The sequence below is a fragment of the Siniperca chuatsi genome, linkage group LG11 (assembly GCF_020085105.1).
Source record: "Siniperca chuatsi isolate FFG_IHB_CAS linkage group LG11, ASM2008510v1, whole genome shotgun sequence".
NCBI classification, from domain to species: domain Eukaryota; kingdom Metazoa; phylum Chordata; class Actinopteri; order Centrarchiformes; family Sinipercidae; genus Siniperca; species Siniperca chuatsi.
Genome location: NC_058052.1, coordinates 29,606,733 through 29,629,232, shown reverse-complemented (window position 1 = coordinate 29,629,232; position 22,500 = coordinate 29,606,733). Strand labels below are relative to the sequence as shown.

Sequence of the window (22,500 nt, the reverse complement as noted above, 5' to 3'; positions counted from 1 at the left end):
TACGGACAGGAATGTAAAAGTCTTGCGAGCTTCGACGTTTCCGCCTGCTCGGATAACGAGTCGTTTTATTGGACTTCAGCTTTCCACGTTCGTCTCTCAGCGACTCGTATGAGCAGAAGTTACTGCTCTCGTTATGTTTTCGTTGTTTTACAGACACGCTGAGGTTTCGCGTCGTCACAAAGCGAATATCTTTTATCTGCATCCGTGTCGGGCGTTCGCCTCCTCGGGGCCTCGTCGATTAAACGCTCAGTCCAGAATACGTCCGGCGCTGCGTTCTCCTTACGTGACGCATAATTACAGCTCCTCAGGCCTCGAAGTTGGTGTTTGTTTGTGTGTAAGTATTAGAAACAGCGCTCAGTGGGATGTAGTCCGGTGCGACACCACCTTCAACTGCGAGCTCGCTCCAGCAGAATCAAATGTAATAAACATTATAAACTGTAAAGATGTGCGTCAGACCGCACAGGTGTTCCTAATAAAGTGGCTACGGACGCCACCGCTGCGGTGCTTCTACGCTCTCTGACCCGTCAGATGGCGTTCACAGATCTGTATCTCCCGTGGACCCGTGCAGCACCTTGGACTCCGTACAGATACAGTTCACTTATAGAACTACAGTAGAGTTACTTACGTCAGCAAACTTGTGGTTCCTGAAATGCGACTTGTTGCACTTGAGCAGCTGGACGGCCAGGTTACAGTCCTGCCTGTAGCGCTCCTGAGGACACAAACACAAAGGTCACGCTCCAGAGGCCGAACGCAAAAACGGTGAATTTCCCGTCAGTCACCTTTACCTGCCGCAGCGAGTGGAGCAGGAAGTAAAGGTGAGTGACGTCATGAGCGATCGGAGCAACAGCTGAAGTCAGACTGACAGAGACTGAGGCCAACAGCCAATCAGAGGGCAGGACTGAGTGCTTCTGTACAGAGAGCGTATGAGGTGTCACATGTGACTGATAACATCCGAATCAATCAGCCTGATAATCAATCACCGTGTTCCTGAGTCCTTGAATGAGCCACATGACCGTTTGGAGTCATTCAGCCTGAGCGCGCTCAGTGTAGAGCATCACCTGATCGCTCTGACGGCAGCCGAGTGGATCTAATGAAGCGAAACCGATCGCCGATCGATCAGACGCTCTGCAACGAGCTGCCGGTCACCAAACAGGAAGCCGAGAGCGTTTTTAACACGATCACGCCGAGGTGGCCGCCATCTGCTGCAGGATGGAGAGCCGGTTACCACGGTAACAACACAGGCTGGAAGTGACCTCCAGTTTAAATCAGAAATGTTCAGCTGCTGCAGGAAGGCTGCTCCAGAATTTAACTGTTTCATTATCAATAATGTCTTTCAGCGTGTTCAACAGGACAAGTTTCATTATTTAGTCTGTTTGGATCGGAGGAGACGACTATATGAGCTTGTTCGGATTTCTACTTTAATAAATATATAGAGTGTTGTCAACAAATCCAACGAATCAGACTGTCGGGGACAGAAAGGTCAAGTCCAGCTGTTCATTTATATTTATTTATAAATATAAATGCTAAACTGACACAGCTAGCGTTAGCATGCTAACACCTGAGCCGTTCAGAGTGAAGGAGGCGATCTGGAGCTCGGCCGACGTCTCTGACCTGAAACCTGATAAATGCTGTTTAATAACGACGTCGGTCTGGAAGATTTTAAACTACATTTCACTGAAATAACACAACGTGAGTGAATAACGTCAGTTAGCTTAGCATAATCAGATATTTCCTCTCATTATAAACTGTATGAATGCTACTAACTGACAGATTTCTGCGTGTCTGCAGACAGAAACAAACTAACACATTTACAGATTTCTCTTTCAGCCTCTGAAGCTGTGATGTTTGGAAGTTATGCTAGCTCCTGATGCTGCAGTGACTTCCTGTTTACATAGCTGCCTGCTCCTGATTGGACGGCGCTACAGATGTTTCCTAGCAACAGATTTACTATTTAAGTCTTTACTCGCCGAGACGTTTGTTCAGTTTTATCGGTGCAATCTGGTTTAGTGAATCACTGTTTGAAACTAGTTCGTCGTTACTGAGAACTGAAGGACTGAAGGATCCACGAAGACCTGCTGCCGCTCAGAGTCCTGCAGAGTCCTGCAGAGTCCTGGACTTTTATCAACGAATTAGAAGGTAGATTATAAAATCAATAAGATCACCACGTTCTATCCAGTGATACTATCTGGCAGCCATTGTTAAGCCTTTGTTTTAAAGGCAGGAGGGTCTTTAATCCTTACCTGTCCTACAGCCAATAAGAATTCAGTCTGCTACACCTGCTGTGGCGTGACGTAGCACGCTTTCAAAATAACAGTAGAAGAAGATGAAAGTACCTCCATGTAAAATCCTATGAACATTATTTAACTGAAATCTGCAGATTAAATTAATTTCTGATTCTGGATCAGTTTTCAGTAACCATGGCGACGTGTTTGAGCTCTGATTCACACCTCTGACTGGCTTCTTCTCCATAGCAACAGCAGCTGAGGCTCATGGGTATTGTAGTACAGGGAGACAGAACATAAACCTGTATTGTGGTTACACTATCTTTCTATGTTTCTACGTTCAGCAACATCGAAGAGATCAATTAAAGAAAAAAACACTTCAGGAACCAGGTGAGGTTTTAACCAGCATCTGAAGGCCAATCAGAAGCAAGTATTTTCTCTGTCGATGGAATAATAACAATGTAAACAAGTAAAAACGTCTTGAAATGTTAACTGTCTGAAATGTTTTGGATTCGCATTAAAAGGAGCTGAAGTGTCAGTTGAAGTGTTTAGAGTTGAAAACAGCTGAAATGTCAGTTGATGCTGAAGCCATGTAACCAATTCAAATGTCAATTAACATGTAAGCACTGAAAGCAGTTGAATCGTCAATAGAAATTTAAGATATTAAAAGCAGTTAAACTGTTGAATTGTAAACAAATGAAGCCATTGAAATTTCAGTTGAAGCGGTAGAGAAATTTGAAATGTGTGCACTGTAAAGAGTTGAAGAATAAAAATTTGACGTCAGTTGACAAGAGTGAAAGCAGTTGAAGTGTCGCTACAAAAGCACTGATAACTGTTAAAATGTCAGTTGAAGTAAGAGCTGAAAGTAGTCAAACTGTCAGTTGAAGAATAAAAAGTTGAAAAGTTATGGGTTGCCAGTTGACATGTAACGAAAGCAGTTGAAGTGTCAGTGAAAGTGACGTATAAGTGCTGACTGATTCTCGTGTTGCTTTGAAAGCCAAAATTCAAAAACCGTTAGATAGTGACCTTGTGTGAGAGAGGACAAGTTAAATGCTTTAAAGTATAAAAGTAGGAGAAAAGACTAAACGTAAAAAACTGTTAAAGTCTAAAAAGAGCATAAACTTCAACTGCGTTTACAGATGAACTATAAAAAGCGTAAAAGTGATTCTCGTATCGAGAGTTTGACTCACGTTCAGCTCCTCCAGGCGGTCGATGGTGTTCTTGGCGTCCAGCAGTTTGTTGGTGAGCTCCACGATCTCCTGGTCCATCGTCTTTTTGTCCCTCTCCACCTTCCGTAGCTGTGGGAGGAGCAGCGACATGTTAGATCATCAACTGTCAATCACAGGCGAGACGGCCAATCAGGAGCCTGAGGTGACAGGAGGCGGGCCTTCAGTTCAAAAACTACATTCAGATCATTTGGGAATAAACTTCTAAATATACATTAGAAAAAATATTCATGCAAGTTGAAACTGGTTAGAATCCATATAGACGCCATTTTGTAGTTTTTTCTTCGTTTCACCTGCTCTGTATTTTGTCATGTCGACCACAAACTACAAGTCCAGCCAGGAGTTAACACCTGCGATCGGCAGGTGAAAATCCTTGCTCGGACTTTGCTTTATTTAAACATTAAACTGTTTCACACTTCGTAAACTTCATCACCTGAAAGCTGCGCCGTTACTCATTTTTAAGTCACCATTTCTACAGTTTTCCCAGATAATTTGAATGCCGCATTAACTACCAGCACTTCACAGATGCATTATGGGATGCGGCGGTGCGGTTGCTGCTGTAAGATCAATAAGATCCGATAAGATCTTGATCCAAGCGTCAAAGCCGAAAGCTGAAATGTTTTCATAAAACTTTCTTCCAGAGCAATGAAAAAAGCTAGCAGCTAACACTAGCTAAGCTAGCTAGCATGAAGTAATTGTTTCCATTAGCACAGATTTCCTGTCGTTCCTCCCAACAGATCAGGAAGTATTACTGCAGTTAATGACACGTTGCATCTACTGCACATGTGCAGCCGTAACCCTGCAAGAACATTATTCACTGAGTTTAAAGGTTCAGTGTTAAAGTTGGAAATAGTAGTTTGAATTATTTATAATATTTATTATACGACATCAAGTCTAAGGAAATGATTAAATTATTATAAGCATTAATAATGTAGCTTTGTTTTTTGCCTGCTGCCATTATAAGAGTGCATTTTACAAGGGTGTGCTATACTTAGTTAGCTTGCTACTTAGCTGATGTTAGCGTAGCTTAGCCTTGCTATTGATAGAGACTCATTTCTTATTATCCGTCTCATAAGACGTCTTTAGTCTCCTGAGTTTCATGTGTCATTAACCGAGCGAGAGTCTGCTCTGTCAGAGAGCAGCGATCAGCTCGTCATCGTCACTTTCGTTTTATCTACGAGCAGAAAGAAGAAACCCAGGATCGTTAGAGTTTTCACACCAAGTCCAGATTTTGTGACAATAACAGCGTATTTCTACCAAGAAAATCAATAAACATGTTATAAATGACAAAATTAGGACATTTTAAGTCATAATCCCGAATCACAAATTGTGTCAGAGAGTAAATCCAAACGATTTAAACGATGAGGTTAGTCTTATATTAAACTGCTGACAGCATGTTTCTCCAGCTGAAGTTCATTCATAAAATCAGTGTTTCTAGAAAAACACATTTGTGTCGTACGACAGCTTGAGACTCAACAGGAAGTCAGGACTTGGTGTTCAAACACCTTCAGACAGAAAACAGACACCAGAGAAGAAGAAAACTGAGGAGGAGGAGGATGGAAAGACGTTGTGAAGGAGGAGGAAGAAGAACATGAATGAAACGCAACTGCATGAACCCATGTCTGACTGACGGCAGCCTGATGAAGATGACGATGAAGAAGATGGCGATGGTGATGAAGATGAGTCGATCCGTCACAGAGCAGCGTGAGAGAAGAGGAGAAAACAGACAGAGGAGAGAAAGAGATGAAGAACGACATCAGACAAAGACAAACAGGAAGTGTTGAAAGCATTTAATCCAACGTGAATCTGGATTTCAGTTCGCGCGTCGAAGCGCACGGCGTTTATACGGATATCAGAGTTTTAACCGTGAAATACTCTGTGCGCTTCGAGGTGTTGGATATTGATTTGTCGGGTGTTTTATCGCTGGATTGAACAAAAACATCGGTGTCTGGTTATTTATCTATAAACGGTTTCCTCCAGCTATCCGTCTTTAATTTCTTATTTGTTTGACTGAACGGACTCAGCGACCTCTGACCTCCTGCTCGGTCGCCCATGGCAACCATCCTCCTGTCCGTCAACTCCACTTTTCCACAGGTAATCGATACACTGCCTCAGTGTGTTTTCATTTAGTCATCGATCAGTTATTGACAGTGTGATCAATAAGACACACACACACACACACACACGCATCCTTGTACTTCTATCTTTGTGAGGACCGTCAATGACATAATGCATTTCCTGACCATCACCATAACAACGCTAACCTCAACCTGATCCCACCCTAACCCTTACACACACACACACACACACTAACACACACACACACACACACACACACACACACACACACACACACACACACACACACTAACACACACACACACCCTTACACACTAACACACACTAACACACACACACACACTAACACACACACTAACACACACACACACTAACACACACACACACTAACACACACACACACACCCTTACACACACACACACACACTACACACACACACACACACACACGCGCACACACACAAACACACTGTAAACATAAACCATCAAATACTGATCTGTAACATGAACACACCGACAGAGAGAAGGTTCATTTAAATAAAGACGCAGCTGTGTTTCCTAATAAGAAGAAGAATAATAAGAATAATAAGAATAAGAACAATAAGAACAATAATAAGAATAATAATAAGAATAATGGGTCGTCGGTCTGTGATACTCAGAAACTTGTAAACTTCCATCTGGTCAGACAAGTGAAGACTTTCAACATCTAATGTCGTGTAAAATAGTGTTTCAGGAGGGCGTTTGAGTCCGGATCTTCGGGGAGGGGGGTCACCTGGGCCCTTAGTCCTTTTCCAGGGGCTGCAACACCTGAGGGAAGGCGTTACTGAGCACGCTCGCTCGAGTGCTGATTTCAGACGTGTAACTACATATAAAGTTTTGTTTTGAATTACTTTAAACAAAAGGAGAATTTTTGGAAATTTTAAAATCAGAAGTTTGTTTCAGCAGAGTTTAACTAACACTGACAAACATTTCAATCATTATTTTGCTTCAAGTCAACTTAATTATAATATATAACATAATTCATCTGAATCTAGAAACTCACCGTCGCTCACACTTCGTTATAATAACTGTTGTACATCACTGCGACGCTTATGTTTCATTATTCTAATCACAAAAATAAATATATGTTTCTGCATTCATTTGTTTTGATGTATTTTCTACTTTCATGACAGTTAGGCAGGATGTGACGCGAGCAGCGAAGGTCAACAAAGGTCATGAAAACATCGTCAGGAGCGTTTCGGTTTCCCCGCAGTCTGAAACCGTTATTTTACAGTAAACTGCTGTAATATTAACCGCAGAAAGCTGAGGTCAAAGGTCAGGTGAAGAAGGTGAGAGGTTACCAGAGCGTGAAGCTTCTCCTCCAGATCCTGATTGGCTCTCTGAGACGCCGTGTAGCTGTTCTGCAGTCTGCATAGAGAGAGAGAGAAAAGCCTTACTGAGCATGCTCGCTCGCCCCCAGAGCACAAACAGGAACGTTTCTTTTTTACTGAGTCACAGCCGAGTCACAGCCGAGTCACAGTCGAGTCACAGCCGAGCGTCAGTCGAGTCACAGCGAGTCACAGCCAAGCGTCAGCCGAGCGTCAGCCGAGCGTCAGCCGAGCGTCAGCCGAGTCACAGCCGAGCGTCAGCCGAGCCACAGCCGAGCCACAGCAGAGTCACAGCAGAGTCACAGCAGAGTCACAGCTGAGTCACAGCTGAGTCACAGCCGAGCGTCAGCCGAGCGTCAGCCGAGCGTCAGCCGAGCCACAGCAGAGTCACAGCCGAGTCACAGCCGAGCCACAGCCGAGCGTCAGCCGAGCGTCAGCCGAGCGTCAGCCGAGTCACAGCCGAGCCACAGCAGAGTCACAGCCGAGCCACAGCAGAGTCACAGCCGAGCCACAGCAGAGTCAGAGCCGAGCGTCAGCCGAGTCACAGCCGAACGTCAGCCGAGTCACAGCGAGTCACAGTCGAGTCACAGCCGAGCGCCAGTCGAAGCCACAGCGAAGTCACAGCCAAGCGCCAGCCGGCGCCAGCCGAAGCGCCAGCCGAAGTCACAGCCGGCGCCAGCCGAGCCACAGCCGAGCCACAGCAGAGTCACAGCAGAGTCACAGCAGAGTCACAGCTGAGTCACAGCTGAGTCACAGCCGAAGCGCCAGCCGAAGCGCCAGCCGGCGCCAGCCGAGCCACAGCAGAGTCACAGCCGAAGTCACAGCCGAGCCACAGCCGAAGCGCCAGCCGAAGGCCAGCCGAGTCACAGCCGAGCCACAGCAGAGTCACAGCCGAGCCACAGCAGAGTCACAGCCGAGCCACAGCAGAGTCAGAGCCGGCGCCAGCCGAAGTCACAGCCGAACGCCAGCCGAGTCACAGCAGAGTCACAGCCGGCGCCAGCCGAAGTCACAGCCGAAGCGCCAGCCGAAGTCACAGCAGAGTCACAGCCGAGTCACAGCCGAGCGTCAGCCGAGTCACAGCAGAGTCACAGCAGAGTCACAGCCGAGCGTCAGCCGAGTCACAGCCGAAGCGCCAGCCGAAGTCACAGCCAGCGGCCAGCCGAGTCACAGCAGAGTCACAGCCGAGTCACAGCCGAGTCACAGCCGAGCGTCAGCCGAGCCACAGCAGAGTCACAGCCGAGCGTCAGCCGAGTCACAGCAGAGTCACAGTAGAGTCACAGCCGAGCGTCAGCCGAGTCACAGCCGAGCGTCAGCCGAGTCACAGCCGAGTCACAGCCGAGCCACAGCCGAGCCACAGCCGAGTCACAGCCGAGCGTCAGCCGAGCGTCAGCCGAGCGTCAGCCGAGTCACAGCCGAGCCACAGCCGAGCCACAGCCGAGCGTCAGCCGAGTCACAGCCGAGCCACAGCCGAGCCACAGCCGAGCCACAGCCGAGCCACAGCCGAGTCACAGCCGAGCCACAGCCGAGTGTCAGCAGAGTGTCAGCCGAGTCACAGCCGAAGCGCCAGCGGCGGCCAGCCGAGCCACAGCCGAGTCTCAGCCGAGCCACAGCCGAGTGTCAGCAGAGTGTCAGCAGAGTCACAGCCTCTCAGTGGAAATGAAGGAGCTTCATCTCATTAAGAAACATTTCAGGGTCAAAACTGTAAAACGTCTCAGCTTGTTGAACTGAAAGAGTCCCACAGCTGATCTCCTCCTCCACCCTCCTCCTCCACCCTCCCCCTCCACCCCTCCCCCGCCTCCTCCTCGTTATCCTGTTAAATGTTCGGCCTCATTTAGCAGCGACTCACTGACTTCCTCCCTCATTTACACTCTGATTATCACCGCAGAGAAAAATAAAAGTGATGAATTGTTTTACAGAAAATTAAACGGAGCACAGACACACACACACACGCACACGCACACGCACACACACCCCAACACTAGGATTTAAAGAGCTCCTTGTGAAGCTTCACACCAGTGCAGCAGAGTTTCTATGAGCCCCGAACAGGTTAGAGGTGAAAGCAAGAGAAACATCCTGGATGAGGTTTGACCTGTTCAGAAATATCCTGCAGAGCGAATACATAAGAATATCTGTCTGGTCAGAATTTAATTGTTTAGCGCCTCTCTAGTCTTCCCACCACTCGAAGCGCTTCATGCTACGTGTCGCATTCACACACCGAAGGCACAGCCCCGGGAGCAATGTGGGTTCAGTGTCTTGCCCGAGGACGAGCGGGCTGGGGAAGCCGGGATCGAACCACCGACCTTCCGATTAGCGGACGACCCGCTCCACCTCTAAGTCACAGCCGCCCCATTACTAAAGAAAATGATTCTCCACCCAGTCCGGCAACCGCTGGAGGTTTTATACGAAAGGACGGCCGAGTGTCGTCAGCACCGGTGAGGCACTCCAAAACACACTGAACAAAATAACTGATCAGTTCACATCAGTGAGAGAAATGTTCTTAAACACCGACTGTTGTACAGCTGACTGAGGACCTGAAGGAAGACAGGCACACAGCAAACACAAACACGAGCTTCGAACAAACTCAAAAACTCTTCACAGCCTCCGGTTCTGGTGATCAGAGCGGAGTGAAGCTCTCACTAATTCACCGTCTTTGATCCGATCCATTAACTATGGATCCAGTGTGTGTGTGTTACTGTGTGTGTGTGTGTGTGTGTGTGTTACTGTGTGTGTGTTACTGTGTGTGTGTGTGTGTGCGTGTGTGTTACTGTGTGTGTGTGTGTGTGTGTGTTACTGTGTGTGTGTTACTGTGTGTGTGTGTGTGTGTGTGTTACTGTGTGTGTGTGTGTGCGTGTGTGTTACTGTGTGTGTGTTACTGTGTGTGTGTGTGTGCGTGTGTGTTACTGTGTGTGTGTGTGTGCGTGTGTGTGCGTGTGTGTTACTGTGAGTGTGTGTGTGTTACTGTGTGTGCGTTACTGTGAGTGTGTGTGTGTTACTGTGTGTGTGTTACTGTGTGTGTGTGTGTGCGTGTGTGTTACTGTGTGTGTGTGTGTGTGTTACTGTGTGTGTGTGTGTGCGTGCGTTACTGTGAGTGTGTGTGTAGAGCGAGCGGTGACAGTGAAGCTCGCTCGCCCCGAGGCGTTCCTCTCTCTCGCCCCGAGGCGTTCCTCTCGCTCGCCCCGAGGCGTTCCTCTCGCTCGCCCCGAGGCGTTCCTCTCGCTCGCCCCGAGGCGTTCCTCTCGCTCGCCCCGAGGCGTTCCTCCGCCGCCCGAGGCGTTCCTCTCTCTCGCCCCGAGGCGTTCCTCTCGCTCGCCCCGAGGCGTTCCTCTCGCTCGCCCCGAGGCGTTCCTCTCTCTGAGATTAAAAGTCTCCGTGTGTCTGATTAAAACACAAACATCTGCAGAGAAACACTGACAAACCTGTCATCTGCTGACATCATCAGCCAACAGCCAATCAACACCAACACCGCCCATCACGTGTCCGTGAGCGTGCTCAGCGCAGCGCTGAGACTGCGACCTCGCCGCGGTGGCGGTCAGACACGAGACTCTGTTTCCATGGTTACAGAGGAAACGGGAGCGGCGCAGCACGACCGGCTTTAAGGGAGACTCTGGACAGACCGCGGCGACCTGCGAGGCGAGGGTCACGTGACGGACGGAGACAGCTGAAGGCGTCAGGAGGCTAGCTTTCTAATTAGCCTCGCCCGAATGTAGCGGTGAAGAAGCTCATTACGCAACTGTCCGTGGAAAAAAAGTTCTTTTGTTCATCAACTTCTCGCCTCTAACTTTGGCAAATTGTAAAAACGTGACATATTAAAGACTCCCTCCAAAATATGACGTTTCAATATTCACGCGAACCTGATCGGACTTTTAAAACCACCGAGGAGTCTCCAGAATACAGTTTTATGACCTTAAACGCTGTAAATGTAGGTCTGTCGCCTCCATCAGCTCTGTTCACAGCAACTAGAGAAACATCAGATGATGACCTTTGACCTCAGAGTCTGATCCAGATCAGGGTCCTCACCTACGGAACTTGTCCCTCATCTTGTCCAGGTCGTCTCTGGTCCGGCTGAGCTCCGCCTCCATGTAGTGACGGCTGCCGTCAAACTCCGCCTCCATGGCCTCCATCTTGTGAGTGGAGAGAGAGAGGCGGCGCTGCAGGTCCTCATTCTGCTGCTGGAGGATTCTGGGTAACGGGTCAGAGGGCCTCTTAGTTTTATATCAATAAAAATACAATAAAACACATTTTAGGTGATTTCAACATCTGTACTACTGTACTGTCATTTTACGCTACTTTATGCTTCTGCCCCGCTGCATTTCAGCAGGCATTGATACTTTTTACTTCCTTTTCTTTGTACTTTACAGGTTCAGATCAATAATACAAAATATAACCAAGTAATAAATGATGCATTATTACAGATGGAGCTACCCAGCAGTATATAAAGCCATTAAAACGAGCTCCACCTTCACCAGCTGCAAGTGATGAACACATTAATGCATCAATAACTATGATCCAGTAACAGAATACATATTATTCTGAAATGGGCATATTAGTAAAAGTAATGCAGGATTTATATTGCTCTGTTAGTAATCTGAAGGACAGTCCTGACCGTCAGTAAATAATAAAACAATATGTCTTTATTTGTGGTGACAAATGCAGAAGTGGAAGAAGCACTCAGATCTTTTACTTCAGTAAAAGCAGTAATACTACAGAGAAGAAATACTCTGTCACAAGTACAAAAGTATCACATCGGTCAGGAAAAAGAGAAACCTGGAAAAACTGTATGAAAGAGGTCGTGAGTGTGACATGAAATTGTTAATAATTGTTAAACTGGATTTATTATGAAAGCTGTTGGAGTTGGCTGCAAGTAATTTCAACCCCCTCAATGTGTTTCTACCCAGAATTTAATAACAGCCTGCCTTTATTTGTTGGTGCTGACTGTAAATTAGTCTGATCAGAGCAAGAACAGCTGACAGGAAGGATAGAAGAAAATAATAAAATCTCACCTGATCCTGTCAGAGTCTGATAAAGCCTCCTGAAACAGAACAAACTAAGTTAGAAACACAAGACAGCAACAAACTGCTGCAAACATGAAAAGAAAAAACATTCTGTTGTTGTGGAAAATGTGTCATTATAACATGAAAAACATCCTGAGAGCATTGAACGCAGCCTTGCAGCTGCCATTGGTCAGTCTGACCTGTGACCCGTGATGTCACCACGTCAGCGGCCACTGTCTCTTTTCTCCGCCCGGACCTGATGGTTCGCTGAACCTCGGTGTGGTCTGCTCAGCGCAGATCCACCAACGAAAGGATAAAGGATTAGGCCGCAACACAAGCGCCTGTCTTTATCTTAAGATTTCTGGTTAGCTCATTGCTAATTGCTAGCTCGTTCCTCCCGACTTCGTCTCCAGCACTGCTGCTCAGCAGCAGCCGTTACCGCCCAGCAGCAGCCGTTACCGCCCAGCAGCAGCCGTTACCGCCGCGTAATCTGCTCGGAGCAGAAACACCGAACCAAACTCTCTCTTACCACAGCGCTGCGAGAGCCTGCGTAAGATTTCTGCAGCAAAGTTTAGCGCCAACAGCTACTACACACAGTCTGCCAGCTGACTTTAAGAACTGACATGTGGACCGGGTCCTCCATCTGTGGACCGGGTCCTCCATCTGTGGACCGGGTCCTCCATCTGCACAACGGACTGCAGAGCACGGGACCAACATTCCTCCCTGCCTGGCTCATCCAACAGAACCGCCAGATAACAGCAGCGCGTTCAAAGCAACCGTTCTTCCCTTATGGACTGGCAACGTAACCGCTGAACCGGGGCATTACATCGCTTAACAGTGTACTTGGCTAAGCACGGGACTGTGTTACTCTGTCAATGTCAAATTTATTTATATAGCACATTTAAAAACAGCCACTGTTGACCAAAGTGCTGAACAGGATAAAATACCAAAAAACAAACGTTAACGTTATTAAAAGTTAATAACAAATACATTTTAAAAAACAGTAAAAGAACAGCAGCACAATAGAAAATGAAATCAAGGTGTCAAGTTCAACTAGCATTGAATGCCAACGAGAAGGTGGGTCTTTAGCAGCGACTTAAAGGTTTCTAGGGTCTGGGCAGCTCTTATATGAAGAGGTAAACTGTTGTAACACTTCTGCCAGATAAGGTGTGATAAACTTTGTTGTTGTTGAAATAATGCATGTTTAGAATAATAATAATAATAATAATAATAATAAATATCTATTGTTGATTATGAAGTTCTAACAACCTAACCAGTATTTTAAAAACCCTCGTCCTTGTTTTCCATGATACTTTTCTGTGTTTTGTTATTTTCCAGGACTGTTCCAGGACTCCAGAGCTGCTCTAGATGAGTGATCACATGACCGACACGTGACAGTGAAGTCAGGTCAGTAAAATGTCAGTGAAGCGACATCATAGAGACGGACGGATGTTTCCTGTCTGTTTCTTTATCGTCTGCCTGATAGATCTCTGTCGACGTATGGAAACACGGACTCTCCCAGCATGCAGCAGGGTTTTACATGATGGATCCTCTTGGCTCTCTGATCAATCGCGTACAGAGCAGTCAATCAATGACTCAGCTGCTGTGATTGGAGCGGCTAAAAAGGCCAATTAGATAGCGCCATTCTTCGGCTGCAGGTTTCTGCTCTGACGATTTGCTCTAGACACTGCGTTTCCTCAAGTGTCGTTATTGGTAATCAATATGACGTGCATGTAGGAATTAAAACCCTGTGGCTGGCTGCATTAAGATAAATTAATGTTTCATCTCCTGACCTTTCAACTGTTGCATTCTGGGTATTTCAGGGACTTCAGGGTCTTTAATCCTGATCGATTACTTTAATGTCAAATTTACAAGAAGACACAAACAATAAAAGACACCGTTTGTCCTCAACCAAGAAAACTTAAACTGCCAGATTTCTGAATGGAGTTTGGTGACTCTCTGCAACAGCATTGTTTATCATTGTCATAAACATGCATAAACGTATATTAACAGATGTCTGTTTGCAGTAGTTCATAATAATAATAATAATTCATAATTGATTTCTGCTATGCTGACGACACTCAGCTGTATTTGCCTGTAAAGGCAGATGATGATGCTCAAATTAGCATTAATTAGTTTATCTGCTGTGAAATCCTGGATGTCACATAATAAAACTGAGATGCTGGTCTTTGGCTCCGCTCGACACAGACACCAGTTTGATCAACCGAGTGATCTCTCAAAGTTCGACAGCCAAGAGTCTTGGTGTTACGTTTGATCCTGCTCTCTCTGGATCAGCACATTAAAGAAACCTCCAAGACCGACTTTTCCCACCGACACAACATTCAGCTAAAGTTAGTCTTTTCCGTCCTCGGCTGATCCTCATTCAGTCTAAAGTCTTTAAATGGTTCAGAATGCTGCAGCTGGGATCTTGACTAAAGTCTCTCTCTCATATATACCATGACTTCCTGTTGTGAATCTCTTCTGTACACACAACATCTGCAGAGGGATCCCTCCTCTGCTCCTGAGCTTTCTACCAGTTCTTCTTTATCTGAATCGAGGCTCGAAGGACAGAGGGTGTTATATGCTGTACAGATTGTAAAGCCCATTGAGGAAAATTGTGATTTGTGATATTGGGCTGTATAAATAAAATTGACTTGACACAATAAGTTAATCGGCTCAACAGGAAGCAACTATTTTGTGCACAAACCTGAAATGACTCAAAATGCAAAGTCTTCTGTTCTTGAAACCTTTTTGGTTTCAGTCTGATCCTGGTCTCTTCTGAAAGGAAAGTTTTTGGAGTTTGACTAATTCTGACGTTTTGATATCAAAGTGATACTGAAACTAATTTACAGAAGCTCAAACACGGCCTTGTCTTACCTGTTTCTTAAAATGTAGTTTCATTTGCACTCCTGCTGCTGTCGATATTAAAGTGGTTTACTCAGAGTCGTGAGGCTTTCTGCTTTCAAATGCTGTGGTTTGTTTGTGACATGCAGCCTGTTTATTTGGGCCACAGCTTGTTAAAGAATTAAAATCAGTTAAAAATGTAAGTTTACGTAATATTCACAAACAGCGGGAAAGGATCCAAACTGGACTGAGGAGGAGAAACGACACAACGCAGCAGGATTACTGTTTTTTAGGACGTAGAAAAATAAAGCAATAAAGTTGTGCTGCTGAGATGAGCTTCAGTTGTGAGAAAGTTTTAGTAACTGGTTTGAGCTCAGTCCATGCTCACTGCTTCAGACTCCTCTACACTGTAAAATCTCATAACTCATTAAATAAACGCTTCTTTTATCATTAACTCAGTGTCATAAGATCAGTTTGTCAACTCGATGAGTTCTCATCTTATAATCACGAGTTCAGTCTTGTAACTTAAACTGGTTGGAAACCATCTGATCGGCAGAAAAACCTTTTTTTTGCAGCCTCGAACTTGTCTGTATCAATATATTGATATATTGTAGGTCGTCAGTACTCAAGGTAACCAGACAGTCTGTGAACCCACAAACAGACGAAGGCTGGACTTACACTGACACATGGGTTAACAGTCCCTCTGCAGGTTCCTACAGGTTTAGATTTATAGTTCTGCGTTAATATCTCCTCCACACCGCTGGACAGACGTGATCAGACTGTATCGTACTTTAATTATATTCTCCACAGTGACTGTTTTATATTCTTTTTACGTTGTGATACAGAGCGACGGTGGAAACGTCCACCTCGTCTCATTAATGAGCTTTACACTTTACAGCGACTCTGCACACTGAACATCTACTTTAATGATTTTTAAGCCCTCAACAAAGAACAAACACACACACGTTCAAGCTGGAGATGTGCTTTAAATCAATCGCGATATTAATGTGGATACTTTCCCAATATTGATATGTATCTTCATATAACAAAAACATGCAGAATCACATAAAATTATCGAAATATAATAATCAAAACGTTTGCAATGCAATTAACTGTGTTCCACTGTTCTGCATTACATGAAACAAAACCTTAAATAACTCATTTTGGTAGCTTTTAATTAGAATTAGCTTAATTTGGACGACAGAAATGTGTAAAACAGATAAAAAGGCTTCTTCTTTCGAGCGTGAGCGAGCTGTCTCTGTCTCTGTACTTGTTTATAAATGTGTTACATAAATCCGGAGATTTCATCATCTCAAAATTTAAGACTTTTCATAATATAAAATACACATTTTTAAGACATTTGAAGACCTGTTAAGGGTTTGTAAAGGAGGCGCAGTCTGAAACCAGGATCAACATGTGACACATTGCATTGTGGGACTGTTAGCAGGAAGTACGTACACAGGAAGTAGGGGGCAGACACAAACACAGGAAGTATTTTCATTCAGAAAGTTTCAACAAGGAGGGATGAGGAGGAGGAGGAGGATGAAGGTTGTACCCCCTCTGACCTACCTTGATGTGTGACAGAAGAGACTGATTAGAAACAGGAGGTCTGTGTTTTTGTCTCTGTGGCTCTACCGTCTCCTGAACCTCCATCTTTAATCCTCTATTCACCCCCAGCACTTCCTGTTTAGGCCGCGCCTCCTCCGTGATGTCACGCTGCTGTGGTGGCGTCTCCTGCCCCGCCCCCACCTCCTGCAGGGGCTGGTACCAGCTGCCGGGCTGCTGCATCGCTGCCACCCAGTCGTCCCAGCGCCGAGTCCGGTCTCCAGATGTACTCGCGGCCTGCTGCTTCCTGTGGGTGGGGCGTTGGTGGCGCCGGGGGGCGGGGCTTTCTCGCTCTCTGGAAGACGTCCTGCCGAGCAGCGTGAGGTGGGCGGGGCTCATGACCTGACAGGTGATCTCATCCAGAAAGTTGGAGAAGCGGACCTTCTCCTCCAGAACCTGCATCCTCCAGTTCCAGTCGGTCCTGCAGGGGGAGGGCGGGTCCGAGGACCGCCGCGAGGCCGGCACTCGCTGCTCCGTCCGGTCCAGAGAGCGAGTGGGCGGATGACGGGCAGCGCTGCCATCCAGCAGCTCCACTGACTTTGACTTCCTGATGATGTCGTAGGCGTGCTCCACACTCAGCGAGGACGTCTGCTTCAGGATGCTCTTCGGAGGGGCGGCGGTCTGCGTCCCGTGAGTCCGGCTGTGACGCGCTCCCCTGGGGCCGTGGGTGGGGGAGGGTTTCCTGGCTGCCGCGGGGCTTCGGTGTGCTGGAAAACCCTCGTCGCCACCACTGATGGAGTGACTTGCTGCACGGCGAGGACTTGTGGTGACGCCCACCGCCGTGGTTCTGGTCCGGTTGGGCCGGTGGGGGTGGCCGCTGAAGAGCGGCGGCGGCGGAATGCGGAGCTCCAGGCTGGACAGACTGGAGATGTCCAGCTCGCTGTCAGAGAGCGGGAGCGGTGCGGTCGGGAGGCCGTGCCACGACCCGGAGCTCTGCGGCCATTTAGAGGCAGCGGCTGTTGGGAGGTGGGTGAGGTGCTGCCGGGGGGGTGGAGGTGTGTTTAAGGTGTGTTGGTTTACCTGACTGATGTCGTGCTGCGGCGCAGGCGGGGGCGGAGCAACAGGCAGGGCGTGCCGCGTCTCACGGTGCTGCGGCGGAGCCTTACGGTACGGCTTCCTGGCCGGGGCCGCGCTCGTCATCCTGGGCCCTACTTCCTTCCTTAGTTCCTCACTTCCTGTCGGTCTGTCAGTCCTGCCAGGAGAAGAAGAGTTAGATGAGGTAGTAAGTGACGCAGACGCCCACCGATCGCCCGCCAACCGCCGACCACAACGCCTCAACCACAACTGGACTCTGTCACTGCTGTCACACTCGCTCTCTCTCTCTCGCTCTCTGTGCAGATCAATGCTCGGTCGTCACTCATCAACATCAAACACGCCTCCATCTCTGCACGTACCTGCATGTGTGTTTGTGCTTGTGTGACGGATGCAGCGTAAATGTGTGTGTGTGTGTGTGTGTGTGTGTGTGTGTGTGTGTGTGTGTGTGTGTGTGTGTTAGCAGAGTGCCCCAGGCGACACATTGATCTCAGTTTGTTTCCAGAACAGGAAGTGCAGCTCCATTGATCTGAATGAGGCCAACGTTAGCATGTCAGCATTAGCCTGTTAATCTGAATGACACAGAACAGAGCTAACACAGCTAACGTGCTAACCGGCCACAGCACACTGATCTGACTAACGACATCACACTTTACCTGCATGAAATAATGTACAGCACCACAAAAACAGTGTTTATCTTGTGAGTTCATTTAACTAAAAGTCCCTCATCAGCCTTTTCTGTGTCATTGTTAAAAATAAAACTTAAAATATGATTAAAATATACACAGATATTAAATAATCTGATGATTTTAATATCAACTCTTTTCAGGTTTACAGTTTACACCTGATTGATTGTATTGATTGTTTAAGATGTCGTATTTTCATGGCAGCTCTGTAGTGTTTCTAATGTACTTGTCAGTTTTTAGCTGCGTCGGGACTACAGGTGCTAATCAGCTGTTAGCCGCTAACCCCGGAACATTTATATTGATGTCGTTTAAACGTCAGCGTCGATTAATGTGCATTGTCCCCTGTGAGTAAACTAATACATTTTACAGATACGTACCTATAAAAAAGTACAACAGGAATGTAAAATAAATAAAAAAGAAAGAATAACTTTAAAAAAACAATACAACCTTTGCATTATAGCACACACACACCTGTCATACGAGTCACGTGCAATTAGTCTGCTGTTATCCAACCAAAGTTTTTCACTAACGAGTTGTATATTTCATCACTTTGAAGAGTTTTAAAATCCTATATGAATTACACTTCATAGTTATTTTGACATTGTCCTGTTTGCGAGTCGAATTATAGCCTGACGACATTAAACTACAACCTCCACGTGAACATCTGCTGCACGAGCTGCAGGTTAATGCGTCTCTGCGATCTGCTGGATGCGTCTTCAGACAGCGTGTTGGCAGAGACTGGTTGTTGTCGCGGTGTAGATTACGGCGGGCTGATGTGTAATCTGTTCGAGTGGCGGGACGGGCAGCGCGGGGCAGGACGCGCAGCCTCGGGCAGGACGGGCAGCGCGGGGCAGGGACGCGCAGCCTCGGGCAGGACGGGCAGCCTCGGGCAGGACGCGCAGCCTCGGGCAGCCTCGGGCAGGACGGGCAGCGCGGGCAGGACGGGCAGCTCGGGCAGGACGCGCAGCCTCGGGCAGGACGCGCAGCCTCGGGCAGGACGGGCAGGACGGGCAGGGACGGGCAGCGCGGGGCAGGACGCGCAGCCTCGGGCAGGACGCGCAGCCTCGGGCAGGACGGGCAGGACGCGCAGCCTCGGGCAGGACGGGCAGCGCGGGGCAGGACGGGCAGCGCGGGGCAGGACGCGCAGCCTCGTGCGGCAGCGCAGGGCCGTTGGTTATGCTTATCTCTCAGGTGGTGTTCATCATGGTTACATAGTTACCTGCAGTTAGGGGCTGAACCTGACGCGTACGAGCCCACCGTACAGACAACAGTGGGCTGCCCTACTGGATTCTACCTGGTGTCCTACTGGTTTCTAACTGGTGTTCTACTGGTTTCTACCTGGTGTCCCACTGGTTTCTACCTGGTGTTCCACTGGTTTCTAACTGGTGCCCTACTGGTTTCTACCAGTGCCCTACTGGTTTCTACCTGGTCTAATGTGTTCAGTGTCCTACTGGTTTCTACCTGTTGTCCCACTGGTTTCTAACTGGTGTCCTACTGGTTTCTACTGTGTCCTACTGGTTTCTACCTGGTGTCCCGCTGGTTTCTACTGGTGTCCCGCTGGTTTCTACTGTGCCCTACTGGTTTCTACCAGGTCCAATGTGTTCAGTGTCCTACTGGTTTCTACTGTATCCTACTGGTTTCTACCAGGTCCAATGTGTTCAGTGTCCTACTGGTTTCTACTGTATCCTACTGGTTTCTAACTGGTGTTCCACTGGTTTCTACTGGTTTCTACTGTGTCCTACTGGTTTCTACCTGGTCTAATGTCTTCAGTGTCCCACTGGTTTCTACTGTGTCCTACTGGTTTCTACCTGGTGCCCTACTGGTTTCTACTGTGTCCCACTGGTTTCTACCTGGTGTCCTACTGGTTTCTTCTTGGTGTCCTACTGGTTTCTACCTGGTGCCCTACTGGTTTCTACTGTGTCCCACTGGTTTCTACCTGGTGTCCTGCTGGTTTCTTCTTGGTGTCCTACTGGTTTCTACTGTGCCCTACTGGTTTCTACCTGGTGTCCCGCTGGTTTCTACCTGGTGTCCCGCTGGTTTCTACTGGTGTCCTACTGGTTTAGAGTCCTAGAGAACAGCAGTTGGACAGATGTGAACTGACAGACCGACTCCCCTTCACCTCCCTGATTTTAAAGGATCCGTCTAAAAAATATTTAGAAAGACTTCACTAATATATAGTTTCATTTTCAAACCAGACTTACAAGCAGGTACACTGGGGTCCAAACATGTGACTCTACTATAACCCAAGGTGCACCGACCAATCAGAACGCTGAGAGCATTTGTTGTTTTGGGACATTTTATATAAATTGGCTTGAAGACGTAAATCTTTAAAAAGAGCTCACAAATATATAGTTTCATGTTTAAAAAGGCTCAGAAATAAACAGCTGCTCGCTGTTTATCAAGACAAATCATTTGTTGGGGACTATTTTCAGCAGCGGATTAATACACATTTGCTGCTCTAGTTCACTTCCTGCCACGGTGAAAACTTTATTTATTTGAACTTTTTCAAAGAAGAAAAGGCTAACAGGTGGCTAAGCTAACTCCCGTCAGTCACAGGTGAGGATGAGGATGAAGCAGCACAACGTCTTCACCTCGTCTGACTGCAGCTTATAAATTTTACATTCAATCTGCCCCGAGCGTTTTTACCCAGCATGCTCTGCTCTCACGCAACGCTCTCACACACATATTTTGTATTACTGTATTTGTGAGGACCCTTTAAATTACAGTCACATCCTCGGATGCAGCAGCTTCTTCCCGCCTTTCTTCCTTTTCCATGTTCTCTTTTGTTTCACAACCCATTTTTCTGTCTTCTATTATTTATGCCCTTCTTTCTGCCTTCCTTCACTCATCATTTTCCTGCCTTACAGCTTTCCCGTCTCTCCTTTTTCCATTTTTCCTCTTTTCCTCCCAGTCTTTGTTCCCCTTCCTCACCCTCCTCGTCCTCTCAGATCAGCTGATTTTCACCTTTTATCTTTAAAGTTGCACCGAAGAAGAAAACTGAGCTGAAACTCAAACATCCTGAAATATTTCAGGTTTAGTCCTCAGACCGAATCTTTGATCAGTCAGCAGTTATTGAGCAGATACTAATAATAACAAAAACAACATTATTATAAAAACTGACGGGTTTTGAAATATTCCAGGCTTCAGTGTAAATGTTCATTCTTGACCTTGTGAATAATTTTACAAAATAATCTTAACTCAAGGTCTACTTACAAGCTTTTCTTCTGAGCTTTTAACCTGTAACTTTTAGAAAACAGAGGCAACAACTCACTGATGAAGACCGTTAGATGTGGTTAAAAGCTCTGGAACAAGATGTAAGAATGAAGGTTATTTTGTTTGTTTCAGAGTTTGAGCTGTTTGTGTCGGACGACTTATACTTTGGATGTTTCAGAGTTTTAAGGCTGTTTTATAGATTTTCAGTGTTTTTCCAGGCGTTTCAAGGTTTTCCAGGATGTGACACCGTCAGTTCAGAGGTGTGTTGGTACCTGAAGTGCTGCTGCAGAGCTGCAACAAGCACACGGGATCAGCTGTTGACGCTTCATTTAGATTAACATTAAATCAGACGATTCAATCAGCCAGAAAGCATCAGACTCATCACGCGGCTCACACTTTAATCAGTTGCCATGGTTACGGGGCAGGTCGTTAGGGGTTAATAAACCCGCAGCCCCCCCGAGGGTGAAACCAGAGAAGAAGTGACCACCTGCTGCAGAGTTTAAAGGTTCAAACGCTGACGGCTGACTTGTTTAAATATATCTTTATTTAAAACTGTCAGCAGCACAAACTGAACTCTCTCCTGAGGTGGAGGACGAACGCTCGGAACACGTTCAGGTGAAGAACCAGCACACCTGAAGTTAGACGTTCTGTCCACAAGGCCGAGCACTTATAATACTTACAATATATATAATACATACAAGGTGTTGTTATAAACATCACAGCCGTCCTTCATATCTTTGACTCACAGGTTTGAAAGGTAGAAATTATTTTCTATATTTTCGATACATAAAACCCAGTTTGAGTCAGCGCGATGTCACATCTTCACTGCATTCAAGAGGAAAATGAGTCAGATCAACGGTCAACACCATAACTTCATCACTGAGGAACAAGAACCCGAGTCTTCACACAAAAACATGGAGGACGAACAACGTACTGTTCAAAAGAGAGTGTGTGTGTGTGTGAGAGCCTCACCTCGTACGTCAGCACAGAGTACTCTTCATCCTCTCTGCTGCGTTCGTCCTCACACACTCAGTCCAGTTCCTCCTCTTCCTCCGGGAACGCGAGCCTCGGGCCTCCGATAACCTGAAACACAAGACGGCCGGATGGAAAAACACCAGTCGATACCTGCTGCCAGTCAGCCTGCGAGACGAGGTAAAGGGCTGAACACACAGACTAAAATAACGCCGATGGCTGGAAATCATCAACACTTGATTCTAGAAAATTCATCAAAAGGT

General features: G+C 46.8%; 1 protein-coding gene across 1 annotated transcript in view; it reads right to left on the bottom strand.

Annotated features, from left to right (window-relative positions):
• tjap1 (tight junction associated protein 1 (peripheral)) overlaps window positions 1-22,500 on the bottom strand; it is a 36,971-nt gene that overhangs the window by 5,796 nt on the left and 8,675 nt on the right. The window contains 7 exon segments of the mRNA XM_044213533.1: window positions 626-709; window positions 3,413-3,520; window positions 6,868-6,934; window positions 10,912-11,073; window positions 11,895-11,923; window positions 17,355-17,526; window positions 22,238-22,348. Of these exon segments, the coding sequence (XP_044069468.1) occupies window positions 626-709; window positions 3,413-3,520; window positions 6,868-6,934; window positions 10,912-11,073; window positions 11,895-11,923; window positions 17,355-17,474 (570 nt within the window). The 5' untranslated portion in view covers window positions 17,475-17,526; window positions 22,238-22,348.